This window comes from Durio zibethinus, chromosome 14 (assembly GCF_047325235.1).
Source record: "Durio zibethinus cultivar Kanyao isolate XHJ-2024 chromosome 14, ASM4732523v1, whole genome shotgun sequence".
NCBI lineage: Eukaryota > Viridiplantae > Streptophyta > Magnoliopsida > Malvales > Malvaceae > Durio > Durio zibethinus.
In genome coordinates, this window is record NC_143175.1 from 9,380,799 (window position 1) to 9,396,135 (window position 15,337).

Consider the following 15,337-nt stretch of genomic DNA (forward strand, 5'->3'; position numbering starts at 1 on the left):
AATAGAAGAAAAAATCAAAAATGAGTTAAAAAAATTTGGAATGTATAAATTGACATTAAAGGAAGTGACATTCTCGCAGAAATAGAGAAATAGAGGGAGAGGCAATCAAGAATCCCTGCAATTCTCATGGTGTAAACCGAAAGCATTGTCACTAAAGTTACTAAAAAGGACGAACTTGATGGAGAAAACGAGCTTGTTCTTCAGGACACCTTAGCTCAAGAAACTGCTGCCTTGGTTGGAAATCAAACATAATATTAAATTTTGAGATTTTTTATAACAAAAATTTATCCGGGTTAACAATGAATTTTATACCTAAATGTTACTTTAGGATAGTGCAAATATGTTTTAATAACTTTTCTTTTATATAGTTTGACAATATTTGATAAATATATTTATTTTTTTAAACCAATATTGGAAAAAAAAAAACCAAATCAACATTAAAACATCATATCACAACACGTATTTTTCACATCTAAATTTTTGTTAAAAAAAATTCTTATATTATTACAAACCAATAACATTATATTCTTATTTATATAAATTAAAATGTTTAATTTTGAATTAAACAACTATCTAAACATTTAATCTCAAATTATGCATTTAACCAGACAAATGGCAGTTAATTGAACCACCGAATGTCAATTAGACTAAATAGGGTATACTGCTTACTACGCTGCAGTGAGCAGCTAGATATATATATATATATATATATCCTATCTTCCTTCTAACTCCCTCCATTTCCCACTCTTTTTTTTAGGGAGTGGGGGGGGAGGGGGGGTGGTCTATTTCTTACTTTGAACTAAACCGCAGACAGAATTATTACCAGATATATGAGAAAGCTACTGCTGTCCGTTATTCTGCTATGTCAAAACAAGAATATGCTGCAAACTTCACTCCATTTCTGTTTTGAAGCTAAGAAAAATAGAATACTTTCAAAATTGTCTCAAAATCTACAGGGCTCCCTATATGAGAATAATGTAAAGACATGTTTATACAGATGATCCCATCCCAACATTCTTCAGATTGGCATGTTTTGCAATCTTATATGCTTGTACTTTTGTGCGGTGTTGAAGCATCTTGCACTCTCTGTCAACCCTTTAGATAAAACAAGCTTCAATCCATCAACTCCCTCTTGCAAAGCCGTATCAATCTTGTCCAGTCCAACAACAAAAGATTAAAAATAAATAGTAATTAGGCAACGAAAATAATGCTCAAAAGTCTATTACCACATCTTCCTCTCACACCACCTAAATAGATGCTCTGCCATCTATTCACTTCCTAACAGATATGTTTGAGTTCAAAAGCATTATTACAAGTTCAGTTTTAAATTTTAAACCATGTCTTTTTCGTAAAAGCAACATTTAAAAAAGTCGGGTATGAAATTAAAGATGAAAAGGTCAAGCAATAACAGGTTGAACAACTTAAAATAGGTTATAATAAAATATTAAAGGCCAGAAAGAACAAAACAGATAATTTGCAACAAGAGATACACACCTAGGATCATGTAAATCTAAACATTAGAATCCCTGTGTGCATGTCTGACCGGTTTCTTCCCCTAGTCTACATGGCAATAAAGAAGGCATGCTTCACATTCACAATTAGAGCGGGAAAACACACTGGAATATCAATATGTATCAGTGTTGTCGAGAGCGCAAGGTGCACTCTAAGCATTAGGACCCTTGTATTGCCTGACACGTAAGGCACAAAAATGGTGTTTGCCCACATGAAGTGACTAATTTTAGAAGATAATTAATATATACAGGACAAAGAAAACCGTATGTATTCTGTCTAATAAGCTAAAAATATGAGTTTGTTAATAAACATTAAAGAGTTTTCTCCATTAAACTTCAATCGAGAGTGATTTTTTCGCACCTTTCGCATGGAAAAATGCACCAAGGCACAAAAGGCGTGCCTCTGATAAAAGATGTCTCGCCTGAAGGGAAGCAAGGCACTATCTATTTTCTTTCTCTCTTTTCATTTGTTTTCTAGCAACCAACTTTCGGCTGATATGGGTCCCACAACATTGAATCAGTGGCCCTAATACCCTGCCAGTTTCATCCAGCATTGACAGCCAAGACTAGATCCAAAACCAACCTGCTAGGGCAAAAAATGTCCTCAACATGCCGGATTAGGTTAGCTGGCGCTAGATTAAATACAAAACAGGCTGGCCACAAAGCCTTGATTTTGACATATTTGGCCAAGCCGCTGCCATCTGAGATCTGGCCAGTTAGATAAGTCTGGCAGTGGTGAGCTACTGGGAACTAGGAATAAGAAAAGAAAGGGATAAAAGAGAGGAAAACTGACAATGTTTTTTAATTTTAATTCATTGTCTGCTTGGACATTTAATTTATTCATAATTATTTAACTTAATATTTTGCCAACTAAAATTTTTAAGCGAATATTCCATATCCGGTAACTCCCATTGCTCGATTGTACTAAATTTAGACAATTATATTTTTGGGTAAAGTTTCTAATACAAAATCAGGTATTATACCAATACTTTTAAGAACAAGATGTGGATTCCTTAAGATAATAAGTTAATTATGGCCAAACAAGATCAAGCAGAATGTTAAATCTTACTCGTTCTCGAGCCGATGCATTAAACTTTTGCAGCAAGAATGCCTTAGGATCCATCTGACCTGGCGGCCTACCAATACCTAACAAACAAATCATAATGATTAAGCTCCTACTCAATCAAGAAATAGAGCAGCTACGAACCAAATACATAATATTAGATTTCAAACCAACCAATTCGTAGCCGTACAAACTCTCTGTTTCCCCGAAAATGATAGATTATACTCTTCAGCCTAGTAAAAATAAGCAATAGTGAAATAATTTCTGAAAAAAAAAAAGGAACAAAAACAGCAAATATGTAATTAAATAACCAAGAATAACCCACATATTGGAAACTAAGAGACCTTGAACATACACCAATATGGTGACTTCCACATGCAGAAATTTATTTCTCTTTCCCCTTCTACTTTTCTTTCCTTGAACAAGACATAGTTTTTCCCTTCATATTCACTAGAATATTGTTCTAGTATCCAAGAATATTTTGTTCATGTAGGGAATTAAGATACGTCTATTTACTTGGCAATTAAAATCTAGCTGCTTCGACTAATACCCAACACATTTAGAATGTTCAGATACCTTGCAGATAATAAACCAGTTGAAAAACTAGAATGTTTAGATTCACTAGCAAACTCAATCAAGATCGTTACAGTGAGTGTTAGAAACAGATCTTTAAGACTCATATTAATAAGTGGCAAAATCAAAATAACGCATGCAAAGTTCAGCCACAGTGGTGTCAATAACCATCAACACAAACACATGTTTGATCATTGTTGCAAATGACAAGCATTATTTCATTTAAAAAGAAATATATTGTTTTTGCAGCACTAATTTAGGTCCAATAGCACAAAAATCTCAGCAGTAATCAATTAGGAATTACAAAAATAGCTCAAACAGTATTTAGACACTAAGTGTCTGGTGCTGAGAACAGGGCAGAACTTGACTGCCAAGCAGCCTGTTACTGTCTAGCTACCCTATAGTTTTTTGGAGGAGATAGTTGAAACCCACAAGACCAACACTAAACTTGGGCATAGAATAGATTGATGGCAAAGACCTACGATCAAAACTAATTACCACAAAAGAGAGAACTACTTTAACAAATGACCTTTGAGGGCTTTTTCACTTCATATAGTTCACCTAATGATAACCACACACATCAACTTCTTTGCCCCCTTTTGTTCCTTTCTTTCAACCACTTTTGTGCACACATCAGCTTTTTTGCCCCCTATTGTTCCTTTCTTTCAACCACTTGTTTAGGGAAGCAAATGTTTAACAAAAATTAGTATAGTTGAAACTTGTTCATGCAGCAACAAAGCATTTTGTAAACGATAAGAAGAGAACTCAAGAAATTCAATGTAACTTTATACATAACGTTTTCTTCAGGCAAAGTATATAATATTCCTCGTTCATACCCATTATGGCTCCCATGACCTCCTTTGTCTTGAAGACGAAGCACTCCGCATGGTAAGTCCATGTCATCATGAAACTACAACAGGAAAGCATAACACGAGCAACCATAAGATGTTATCAATTATCTTTTGTGATACACAAAACTGTAATGTACTATCAAAATCTAAGATAGACATGAATGCCAGGCAATGGAAAAATTACCACAATTACTCGATTAAGCGGTAGCTTGTAGTAAGCTGCAAGGGGTCCAGTCTGCAATTAAATGGCAAAAAAGAAAGTTATGCTAAGTATGATGCCCTTTAATGAAATTTCACACATCTATCATCAATTTACAGTTGCAACTTTTTTACCACAAAATAATGACACTTATCCTCCAAAGAAAAGATACATAACTGATCTACCAATATCCTCACCACACTAACTTAACAAGTTTCCGCAACTAATACAGATTTACAAGGAAAAGAGGAGATTTCAGTTCCCCCAACATTGCCACCATCCACCCACCCACCCTTTTTCTTTTCTTTCTAAATAACTAAGCCCATAAAATCACATTCTTTACTTCAAATGTTTAACCCATAAAAGTTGACATCAGTTTTAGAAAGAGATGAATCGTTGTTAGCCATTTCAAACTTAACTTTTAACAGTATCTGCTAACTGTTAACATCAGTAATTTTATTGCCCATCAAGCATTGAAGTGATGCTCACTTATTCAACAACATAATGGAATAACTTTCATGCTTCCAAATAAGATCTTACTAGGTGAATTATTTGTAATTTCCCCAAACTCAATGATAATAATAATTAAAAAAAAAAGACACACATAAAAGGTCTAATGGCATAGTGATGCACCAAATAAGCCATGAATGCCACAGCTCAAAATAAGGGAGCTCCTCCTTAGAAAAAAAAAATAACAACATGATTGCCAAGATATAAGCTATAGATCCATCAAACATTAGATATCAGTGAAAGGCTGAAAATAGCCAAATACTTTTTGAAATTTTCATGCAAAGTTGAATGCCAAATATGCCAAATGAACCAAACAACAAGCCTCCTGTCTCTATAGTAAATAAAGATTGTAACACTCAGATGTTATCCATTAAAAAAATCAAAAGGCGAAAAAATATAAGTAATTCAAGCTATCAATCAAAACAATGGAAAATAAGACTGTTGGTTGAAGGCATTTTTATAAGTTATGAGCAGTAGATTATCCTTGATTCCGCCCCGTTTTATAAGTTACAAACCATTTTTATTGGTTTAAGGCATTTTTTATTGTTTCTTCACATTATGAAAGAAAAAAAAAAGTAAATTAACAGTACCAAATAAATTTATTCATTATTAAATGGTTCTGTAGTATGATTTCAAGAAATGAATAATTGCATGAATTGAAAAGCTTTAAATATGCCAAACTAAGAAATATTGTGTCCAAATCACTCACAGATTCCCCACTCAAGTTCATGTAAGTCTGAGGCTTTGCAAGAAGAATGGGTGCATCACCCACAAAACCTGAAAGAATAAGGTCATTACAGAGCAATGAGATTCCGCATACATAAAAGTATAGAAAAATCTTTTCTTTTCTTTAAAAAAAAAATGAAGAAGATGACAGGCCTTGTCCAAAGATAGCCTTGCAGTTAAGGGTATTCATTTCAATTCCTTGAGCTTCAGCAAATGTGTCAATCATCTCCAAACCCACCTGCTTCAAGTAATTTGGGGGGTTAAATCTTGTTAACAATGTTAAAGAAACAGGATTATGAAATACCAGGTATGCTAATGTGCCATACATTATGTCTAGTTCCTTTATATTTATCGCCAGGGTTGCCTAAGCCCACAAACAGCCAAGGCCGTGGGGCACCACTATAAAAGCAACGCCTAGTAATCATCCTCTGTTCAGTTCATGGAAATGGAAATTACCCTGCCAAAAAGAAGAAACTCTGCAGCTTGTTTAGATGAACAAGAGAAATATACGGGAAAATCAATGAAATTCAACTCAATCATCTAACCAGCCAACCATCATCCCTTGCAACTCATACAATCAAATCAAACCCCAAACTCAATCATAATCTCCCTCAACAGTTAATGAACAAATTAAATCTATAACAAACAAAGATTAAAAAGATAAATAAACGTTTTGGGTGCATTTTTTTCAAATAATTTGAAAGGGGAAAAGGGGGAAGAGTGCAGAAGAGAAATAGCAACAGCGGTATCGGAAATGAGAGAATAAGTGAAATACCAGCAATGCAGTCCACTAATTTAAAACATTTGCAAGCCTTAAACTTTCACAGATAGAGAAGAAGAGATCGATACTGAAATAAGAAATAAAAAGTAAAACAAGGATAAAGGAGAGAAAAGAGAGTGGCCGGCATAAAAAGCCATCCCCACGTGAAAGCAATAGTGAGTTAGAGGAAAAGAGGGTGAAACAAACTGTATCCCAAAAAAATGAGTTGAAACAAATCTGAAACAAATCTGAAACAAAGTAATGTTGGAGTATTTAGTTACCGATAATTCTATATTATTTAGAGGTGTAATTGAGTTGAGTGGTCAAACACTGCAAAGCACAAGCTCGAGCTTGTCTGAAAACTCACAGTTTAAAGCTCTACTCGAAGTCGATTATCATTTTTCTTGCTCAAGTTTGACATGAGATATAAATCAAGGTATTTGAGCACACTCATTAAGGTCACAACTTAGTAAAATCAACAAGATTTTGATCATTATGCTCAATATCAAGCTCAATTAGTCATACTTGAGCTCCAGCTGCAGCTTGAATTGAGAGCTTTCACAAATACAAATATTGTATTAATTTAGATCTAATAGATAATGATATTTTTCAAGGTAACATCATAACAAAATAAAAAATACACAATCAAATCTAAAATTTTCAAAACACAAAAAATTAATGTCCCAATCTAATTAACTAAATGCAACAATAATGAGCAACATCTAGTTCAAATTATGAAAGTTACAAATTAAAGTTTTTATCCAGTAAGTCCAAATACTTATACACCACCAAATGCCTTCCATGTATATGTCACATAAATATGTTTTTAGATGCATTATTGCCCCCACATTATTTTGCACCAAACCAACATGAACAAAAATAATTAATAAGCTAAGAAACTCAAGTATAATCAATATAACCCTAAAAATATAATTAAGATGAAACTTGAAAATAATAGAGCATCCTAAAACATCAAGAAATATAATAATCATGCAAAATTTACATATTGGAACACAATGAAAATAATAAGATGTTTAAATAAAACCATTAGGATATGAGGTGCTCAAAAATTCAAGTTTGCATTTCCTTAACATTAGATAAAAGGTGCCACAAGGGAGACTACTATTATTTTAAAGTGTTGTGACTAAAAAAGAGCAGATCCATTAGGAAAGGCTAAATGTTCAATTTAGGACAAAATATTTAGTTTGTTGCTCACATCAAGAGCAAACTTATTTTTCGCTTCAAATCAAGATTCTAATTTTTCAGAATTTGACAAATAAGGAATTTTTTGGATAGAAATTAGCAATGAATGACAAATCCTATTAAAATGTGTGAAAAAGTTGAAATAATAGGATGACAAGTAATTTTTAGTCACGAGCAATCACATGTGGCAAAATTAATTTTTTAAATATAATAATTATTTTTCATTTTTCTAATTGGGACAATGGTTTTAAAAAAATGAAAACCGGGCAAGGGTGAGCAATCAATCACTGTGACTTGGACTATAATTTTCAATTTGATGGAAGTGGAAATAAGAGAGATCCAAGCTTGATTAAGCTCAAGCAAAATCCAAATCCTCCTATGTCTTTCTAGGTAAACAACCAAGTAAATTTCACAAAAACCTCTCCTTATTATTGGAGGAGAGCATAACCAAAAAATAAACAAACCATGGGATTTAAGGAAAAGAAAGATATTTAAAATTTTCAGCCAAGGCAATAAGGATGGGAAGAAGGGAGGATTTGAAGTTAGGGATTTTGAAGGGGAAGAGCTTGGAGGTGGGTGGGAGCAGAAAATGGAACCCTTGGAAAAGTTAGAGGTTAGGGCTTGAAAGTGGTCCTCATGCATGTGTTTAAGAAGTAAGTTTGGTTGCTCATCCCTCAATACATATTTTATTTAAAACTTTCGGCAGAAAAAGCAATGGCAGTTCAAAGATTCGAAGATTTTTGGTCTTGGAGATTTAAGTTTTTGACAAAGGTTTGGGGATTTTGCTTTGGTAAGGAAAATGATATTTTTTAAAAAATTTTGAAAAAAAATTAAAGAAAATGAAGTGGCTGAAATATGAAGAACAAGATGACCAAATTTCAGAGGAATTTAGAGCAAACCTTGAAAACTAGAAGAACCAGTTAAACAAATACTTTTTGCTTGTATTTTCTTTTTGATTAAATTTCTTAATTTTTAATTTATTTTTTATTAAAAAGTCAAAGTATTTTCCACGTAAGATAACACTTTGGGCACTGGCATCCATGGTCACAAGTTCTGTTGGCATTATTAAAGATAAAGGCGAGTGTTGTTCATAACTCCATTTTCATTCAAAAAAATCCTGATATGTAAGTTAAGAATAAATTAAAATCCTAATTTGGAACAAATAATAGGTTTGATCCTAATGTGAGCAATAGATCAATCGTTTAGTATTAAACTGAGCATTTAGCCATTAGGAAATGGCTAGGACCATAAGACAAGATGGAGCCTGGCTAACAATCTAAGTAATCCATTCAACTATGAGTTAATAGAGCGCAGTTTTAGAAATCAATATTGTTTTTCTGAATGTTAATTATTGGGTGGGGAGAAAGATAAAATAGCTTTCAACTATTGTTTAATACATGAAAATTAGGTCCCTAAGTAAAGACAGGCACCACTAACACAAGACACTGCCTGATTAACAACATGATGTAATCTGTATAGTTTCTCAGCTAAAAGTTTCAATTTTCAGCCCAGTAAGTTCAAAGTTCAAAACCCTTTCTGTGTTACATCTTCTAGAATATAACATTTTCATTCTTCTTCATTATCCTGCAACTGGTTTTCACTGTAATGCTTCAGTTCATTCTTCTTTTTTTTTTTTCAGAATCTTTCTTGTTGGATTTTTCTCTTTTTTGTCAGTAATTTTTTAACTTATCTATTAGCAATGAAAATGCTTCAATGCATTTGGCTTTTAGCTTGCACACAGATTGCTTTCCATTTGCTCTGTTTCATTCTTTCTTTTAGTTTTCTGTCATTTTTAAGATCTTAATCTTCACTGTTTCATTCCATTTACCGATTTATCCAACTAAAAAACATATCTTCTATTTCTCCTGAGAAACATTCACAGTTTTACACTACCAAAAATGTTAGCTTACTTACCATTATAATTCTTTTAACTATTTCTCCTGAGAACCCAGCGCCGAGCTTCCTGCACGAAGAAGAAAAAAAAAAAGAGTCAGAACACTAAAAGTTATAGTTTCACCGAAACTTCCCTAGCAGATCTGGGGATTTCGGGATTCTTTTTGGTGAAAAGGACCTCAGATCTAAACTCAGGAGGTCGAAAGGAACATTTTGGTGTTTTAAGGATTTTCCCGAACACCGGCGACGGCAGTAAAGACCGGCGACGGCGCTGGCGACACGGAGGATTGGCCGGCCGGCCCTATGTGTTTGAAAAAAAAAAGAAAGGAAGAAGGGGTTTTTTTTTTTGGACGAAGGAAAGAATGAGTGAAAAAAAAATTTTTGAACTTTTTATATAAACCGTCAGAACCAAAACGACGTCGTTTCATTAAAGGACAAAACGACGTCGTTTAGACCAAGGAGGATCCGCGCATCGACCCGAGCACCCGACCCGACGACCCGCTTTTCCATTGGCCCCTGACCGGTCCATATGAACCGGACCAGACCGCCCAGACCGAACCAGACCGCGCTTGAACCGCTGTCAGACCGAGCCGAACCGCCGAACCGAACCGCTCGTTGACCGGACCGTTGACCGGCCCGGTTCAGGTAAAAAAAATTTTTGAATTTTTGAATTTTTTATATATTATTTTATTAATATTTATGCATATAAAAATGATTATATTTGTTAGATTAAATGATGAAATTATGGTTAATTTTTTTGATGTAATTATGTTAATTTTTAAAATAAACTTTAAAAATAATAATATAAAAATAAGTTTAATAATAATAATAAACTAACAAAATGTAGGAAAATGAAATTTTAATCCGACGATGAGATTCAAAGGTATTCCGAGTAGTGATGCCTATGAAATCTCTAGGTGAGAAGATTTTTTGTAAAATATTACCAGTGTATTGGAATATTTATAGAAAATTTTCAATATAATAAAAATTTTATTTTTATAATAATAAATAAAAATTGATTAATATATTAAAATATATGTAATAAAAATAGGAAGGAAAGAAATTTAATCCAATGATGGGATTCTAAAAGTATTCCAAGTATAGATGCTTTAAGAAATCTCTATGTGAGAAGATTCTTTATAAAATATTACCAGCGTATTGGAATATTTATAGAAAATCTTCAATATAATTAAATTCCGTTTTCTTCAAAATCTTAATTTTAATAAAAATTAATTAACAAATTAATAAAAATTTTGAAAAAGATGTGTGCATCAACATGTTATTATTTGCATTGCATACATAACATAATTTTTTACGAAAAGTAAATTTAAACCTCCCAAAGATGAGATTCTAAAAGTATTCCGAGTAGAGATGTTTTAAGAAATCTCTATGTGAGAAAGAGTTCTTTTAATGTTACCAATGTACTGGAATATTTTAAGAATTGTTTCAATAAAAAGGTTTTAATTTATTTTTCTCGAGAATATTTTTTAAAAAAATGATATTTTCTTACGAAAAATAAATTCGAGCCTCCGAGGATGAGATTATAAGGTATTCCGAGAAGCGATGCCTAAGAAATCTTTAGGTGAGAAAAAGTTCTTCTAATGTTACCAACGTATTGGAATATTTTAAGAATTATTTTAATAAAAAAGTTTTTATTTATTTTTCTCGAGAATAATTTTTTTTAATAAATAAAAAATCAAAGAAATTATTTTTCGAATATTGAAAATAAGACTGTTTGTATCAAAATCAAAGGATAACACGTTGTTAATTGGTACCGTTTTAATGGGCATTGTGGGGGTGCTAATCCTTCCCCACGCGTAACCGACTCTCGAACCCAGACTGTTTCGCAGATCGTAAAATTATCTTTTTAATAAATTTTACTTAATTTTAAGATTTCATTAAAAAGATATGTTTTAATAGGTGGCCAATCGCACCTAGCCAAAAAAGATTGGTGGCGACTCCGTTAGTTTTTTATTTCATTTCCAAATTCGTCGGGCGGACGTAAAACCGTTACGACAGCTTGGCGACTCCGCTGGGGAGGCCTTTTGTTTTCGAGAGTCAGGCCAAAATTAACTACTTGTTATCCTCAAATTTTGATTTAAACAGTCTTAATCAATTTCTTAAATTTTTATTTTTCATTTTTAGTAAAAAAGGTAAAAAAAAAAAAAAAACCAAACAAAACAAAACAAATCAACAATAAAAAGCAAATAAAAAAAAATTCACACACTTTTCTTTTACTATGCCTCTTATGTTTTATTTTTTCTGTATATATTGCTCTCAATAAATTAGGATATATTTGCACACAATAGCACGATGCATCTCATACATGAGCTCTATATCCGGGGTTCGTCCTTTATAGGAAGAAGTAAAGTACATATTGCTCTCGTGAGGTGATAACATCCGCAATGGCAAGCGAAATACTTCCACTCGAATTGAACCCTTTTCGTTCGTAACCTGTAATGGGTGAGGATCGGGATGCCTTACTAATCCATCATGGATAACAGTGAGGAACAATTTGGGAACCTTTAGACCCTGTCAATCCAAACCCAGCATATAATAAGCCTAGGAAACTAGCCTTATGTAGAGCCTCGTCCACCTTTTTGTAGAAAATACCCAAGAATAAAAGTTGTGTATAACACGAAACAAAACAAAACAAAATAAACAAAAAATCTCAAAACACAAAAACAAAATAAAAAAAAACAAAAAAATGTTTTCTTTTCTTAAACCACATCCTCACACTAATTCAATTTTATTTTTTTTTTTACATTAATCATATCATACAGTTTTGCATCGAGATATTTGCTTTAGGACATTTCTTCCAAGAAGTTTTCATGGATCCCATAGAACTACAGATTTGCTCATCCTCAGTCAGTGTGTCATGTGAGTCGTATAATGAAGTGCATGTTTGGTCGAAAGAAGCTCAACAAAAGAACGGAGATTGTTTGCCTACCAGTTATGTATCTGAGTTACCCGACAAAGTGCATTTAGATCTCACACAGAATGATTTAAAAGAGTTAACTGCTGTCTGGGGTCAGTTAAGTGAAGAAAGAAAAAAAAGCTTTTGCAAAAAGTATGGGCAGATTGCATCCCTCATTTCAGTAGTGATCAATGAACAGCTGGTCAAAGCAGCTATACAATTTTGGGATCTATCCTATAGATGCTTCACTTTTAATCAGGAAGATTTGGTGCCAACTATTGAGGAGTATTCGATTTTGCTCGAGATAGAACTACAATGTCCGGATAAAGTATTTACCCGAAAGCCAAAATCAGGTTATCGTAAAAAGTTAGCCAAGCTTATGGGGGTTAAAGTAGAAACCATTGATTCCTTTGCGAAGTCTAAAGGTGAACATCTCGACATTCGTTGGGACTTTCTCCGAAACTTCATTTAGGAGCATTTGGATGATGATTAAGGTATGGATGTGTTTACTCTAGCATTGTATGGCATGGTAATCTTTCCGAAGACTTTGGGTTACATTGAGATAATCGTGGTAGACTTTTTTGAGCAAATTAAAATCCAAGCAATTAATCCCGCTCTAGCAGTCCTAACCGAAACCATCAGGTCATTGAATTTCTGTCGACGAAATGGGAAAGGATGATTCATAAGATGTGCATCTCTATTATATGTATGGATCAGAAGTCATTTCAAATGTGGGAAGAGTGCATTTTCGAAACCATATCTTCGAAATAAGGCACCACTCGAAGAGTTTTGTAAAAGCCAATAGCCGACATTAAAGACTAAGGAAGAATGGGTCATTTTCTTGTGAAGGCTTACTGTGGATGAAATCGAATGGATGGCGCCTTGCATGCCTTGTGTGCCCTTGTTGTATCGTGTAGGAAATGAGCCATGGATTATGTTATTAGGGCTATGGGGCGTTGTAAGTTACGCTCCATTGATGGTACTTAGGCAATTTGGTGTAAAATAATTTGTTCCTACTACTCATAGCCTGGTCCAAGTAGAATTCATTTATGGGGATTCGAATCCATCAAGAACCTCAAAACAGTTGATCCAAGCATGGAAGAGAACACAAAGAATGAGGTTAGAGCCTCTCATCGATAAAGTCACTTCTGATTATTAGATTTGGAAAGTAAGACGACCTAGAGATGTAGTACTCCCTCCGATGATAGCTCATATCAATTGATTAGTCTTTCTGAAGAAGTGCAATTATCAGAAGTTGAGCTTGTCAAAAAAGGATTAGAAGCTGAAAAGAAAGAAATAAGAAGGGAAAATTTGAGACTTCGCGAGAAGGTAGGGCAATTGAAATATGAAGCGAAGATACAAGGGAGCAAATTAAAAAAAAGTCATAAAAGAGCGGGATCTGGCTAATAGTAATTTGAAAGATCTACACCAAGAGAATAAGAGGCTACGAGTTCAATTCAAAACTGAAAAAGTTACCAAGTCTTACCTTAGTCGACAATGAGAAATGGATGAGCTCCGAGAGGGAATAAACCAATGGAAGGGCAAAGCTCAAGAAAAGCAAGAGGAGACCACCAAAATTTCTCAAGAATGTCAGAATTGGAAGGGATTATACTTTACAACCTCAGCAAGATTGGTGGAATGCCAAAATGAAAAGAAAAGATTAAAAGTCATGCTTGCAGAAGAGAGAAAAAAGTACTTCGAAGTATTGAATGAAAAAGAATCGCTTCACCAGATGATCCAAGGGTTAGAGCTACGACTGCAAGATCACAAAAATCATATTTCAGCAATGATAGATGAGTGGCATAAAAGGGAAAAAGATTGGATCTTCACATGTGATTCAGAAAGGGATGCTCATATGAGATGGAAAGTAGAAAGTTTAGGGAGGTAACAATACATAGAGCACTTGACTAATCAAGTTTGCAAGGCAGTAAGGAAAGCATGAGAGATGGTTAAAAATGTAAAAGCATTAAGAAGAGAAGTCAATCCCATAGGAGAATATGGACAGCGCCTAGTGAACTTTTTAGATGAGGTAAAAGACCATTATGAGCAAGTCAAATGCTTTTATAGATGTAACTTTATGATGATAAATCCTATGTAATAAAAGTTGTATGGGATCAATAAAAATTTTTTAATGTTGAAATTTGTCTAAAAGCAAATATCTCCCACTTGCATTCATGCATCATATACATAAAATAAGCAAAAAAAATAAAATTTTCAACACATAGCATTCTAATTTTTTTTTCTTTTTTTCTTCTTTTTCAAAATAAAAACTTTATGGTAATAAAGGTTCAAAAATAGCTCACCCACTAAAAATTTTAGCTTAACCTACTCGTCATTCATATAATACCAGGATACAGACAAGAATCATGGAGTAAGAACAGGCCAGCCAATTTGAAAGAATTGAAAAAGCTCAAGAAGAACTAAGAGGGGATCTTAGCACAATAATGGATATGCTCAAAAAACTTGATAAGGAAAAAGCAGTGGGAGAAAATCTTTGCCTTCAAGAGCAATCACCAGATATGGTAGATCCTGTCTATCCTCCAGGGTTTGAGCCACGACTGAACCAACCTTCACAAGAAATTACAGTACCAATTCCTACTCTCGATAGATATCCTAATCCTTATCCAGGAATGACATCCACACTTGTTCCAGGACAATTTCAAAATTTTGTTAACCCTATTGTGATGGAAAAACCACCTGAACCAATCTTAGTTTCTGATTTGGATGATCCCAAGGAAAGAGAAAAGCTAGGGATACAGACACCTGAAAAGGTAAAAGATATCAGTGCCCGAGAAAAAATGAAGTTATTGGAAGAAAAGCTTAGGGCTATAGAGGGAATGAATTTTTATTACTCCACAGATGCGGCTGACCTTTGTTTAGTTTCAGATGTGGTAATTTTACCTAAATTTAAGGTCCCTGAATTTGAAAAATATGATGGTACAAAATGCCCAATGACCCACATCACCATGTATTATCGAAAGATGGTAGCATATGCTCGAGATGAGAAGTTGTTAATGCATATATTTCAAGATAGTCTTACAAGTTCTGCAGTTAGATGGTATGTTCAGTTAGATAGGACTCGTATTCGTTCTTGACAAGAGCTTACAAAGGCATTTCTTACACAATATTGC

General features: G+C 33.7%; 1 protein-coding gene across 8 annotated transcripts; it reads right to left on the minus strand.

Moving 5' to 3' along the window:
- Positions 1-879: 879 nt before the first annotated feature.
- Positions 880-9,657, minus strand: LOC111295007 (peptidyl-tRNA hydrolase, mitochondrial-like). 8 transcript variants are annotated; one of them, XM_089743443.1, is made up of 11 exons: positions 9,468-9,644; positions 9,311-9,359; positions 6,209-6,281; positions 5,760-5,890; positions 5,587-5,671; positions 5,417-5,484; positions 4,183-4,233; positions 3,984-4,057; positions 2,749-2,807; positions 2,581-2,657; positions 880-1,150 (listed from the first exon to the last, which is right to left on the minus strand). In XM_089743443.1, the coding sequence occupies exons 4-11, from the start codon at positions 5,856-5,858 to the stop codon at positions 1,019-1,021; spliced, it is 645 nt and encodes a 214-aa protein (XP_089599569.1). In that variant the 5' UTR covers positions 5,859-5,890; positions 6,209-6,281; positions 9,311-9,359; positions 9,468-9,644; the 3' UTR covers positions 880-1,018. The 8 variants fall into 8 exon arrangements, 7 of the variants coding, with proteins under 7 accessions (XP_089599569.1, XP_089599566.1, XP_089599567.1 ...); XM_089743440.1 differs by lacking the exon at positions 6,209-6,281 and having other exon boundaries at positions 9,468-9,653; XM_089743441.1 differs by having other exon boundaries at positions 9,311-9,653.
- Between the last annotated feature and the right edge of the window lie 5,680 nt (positions 9,658-15,337).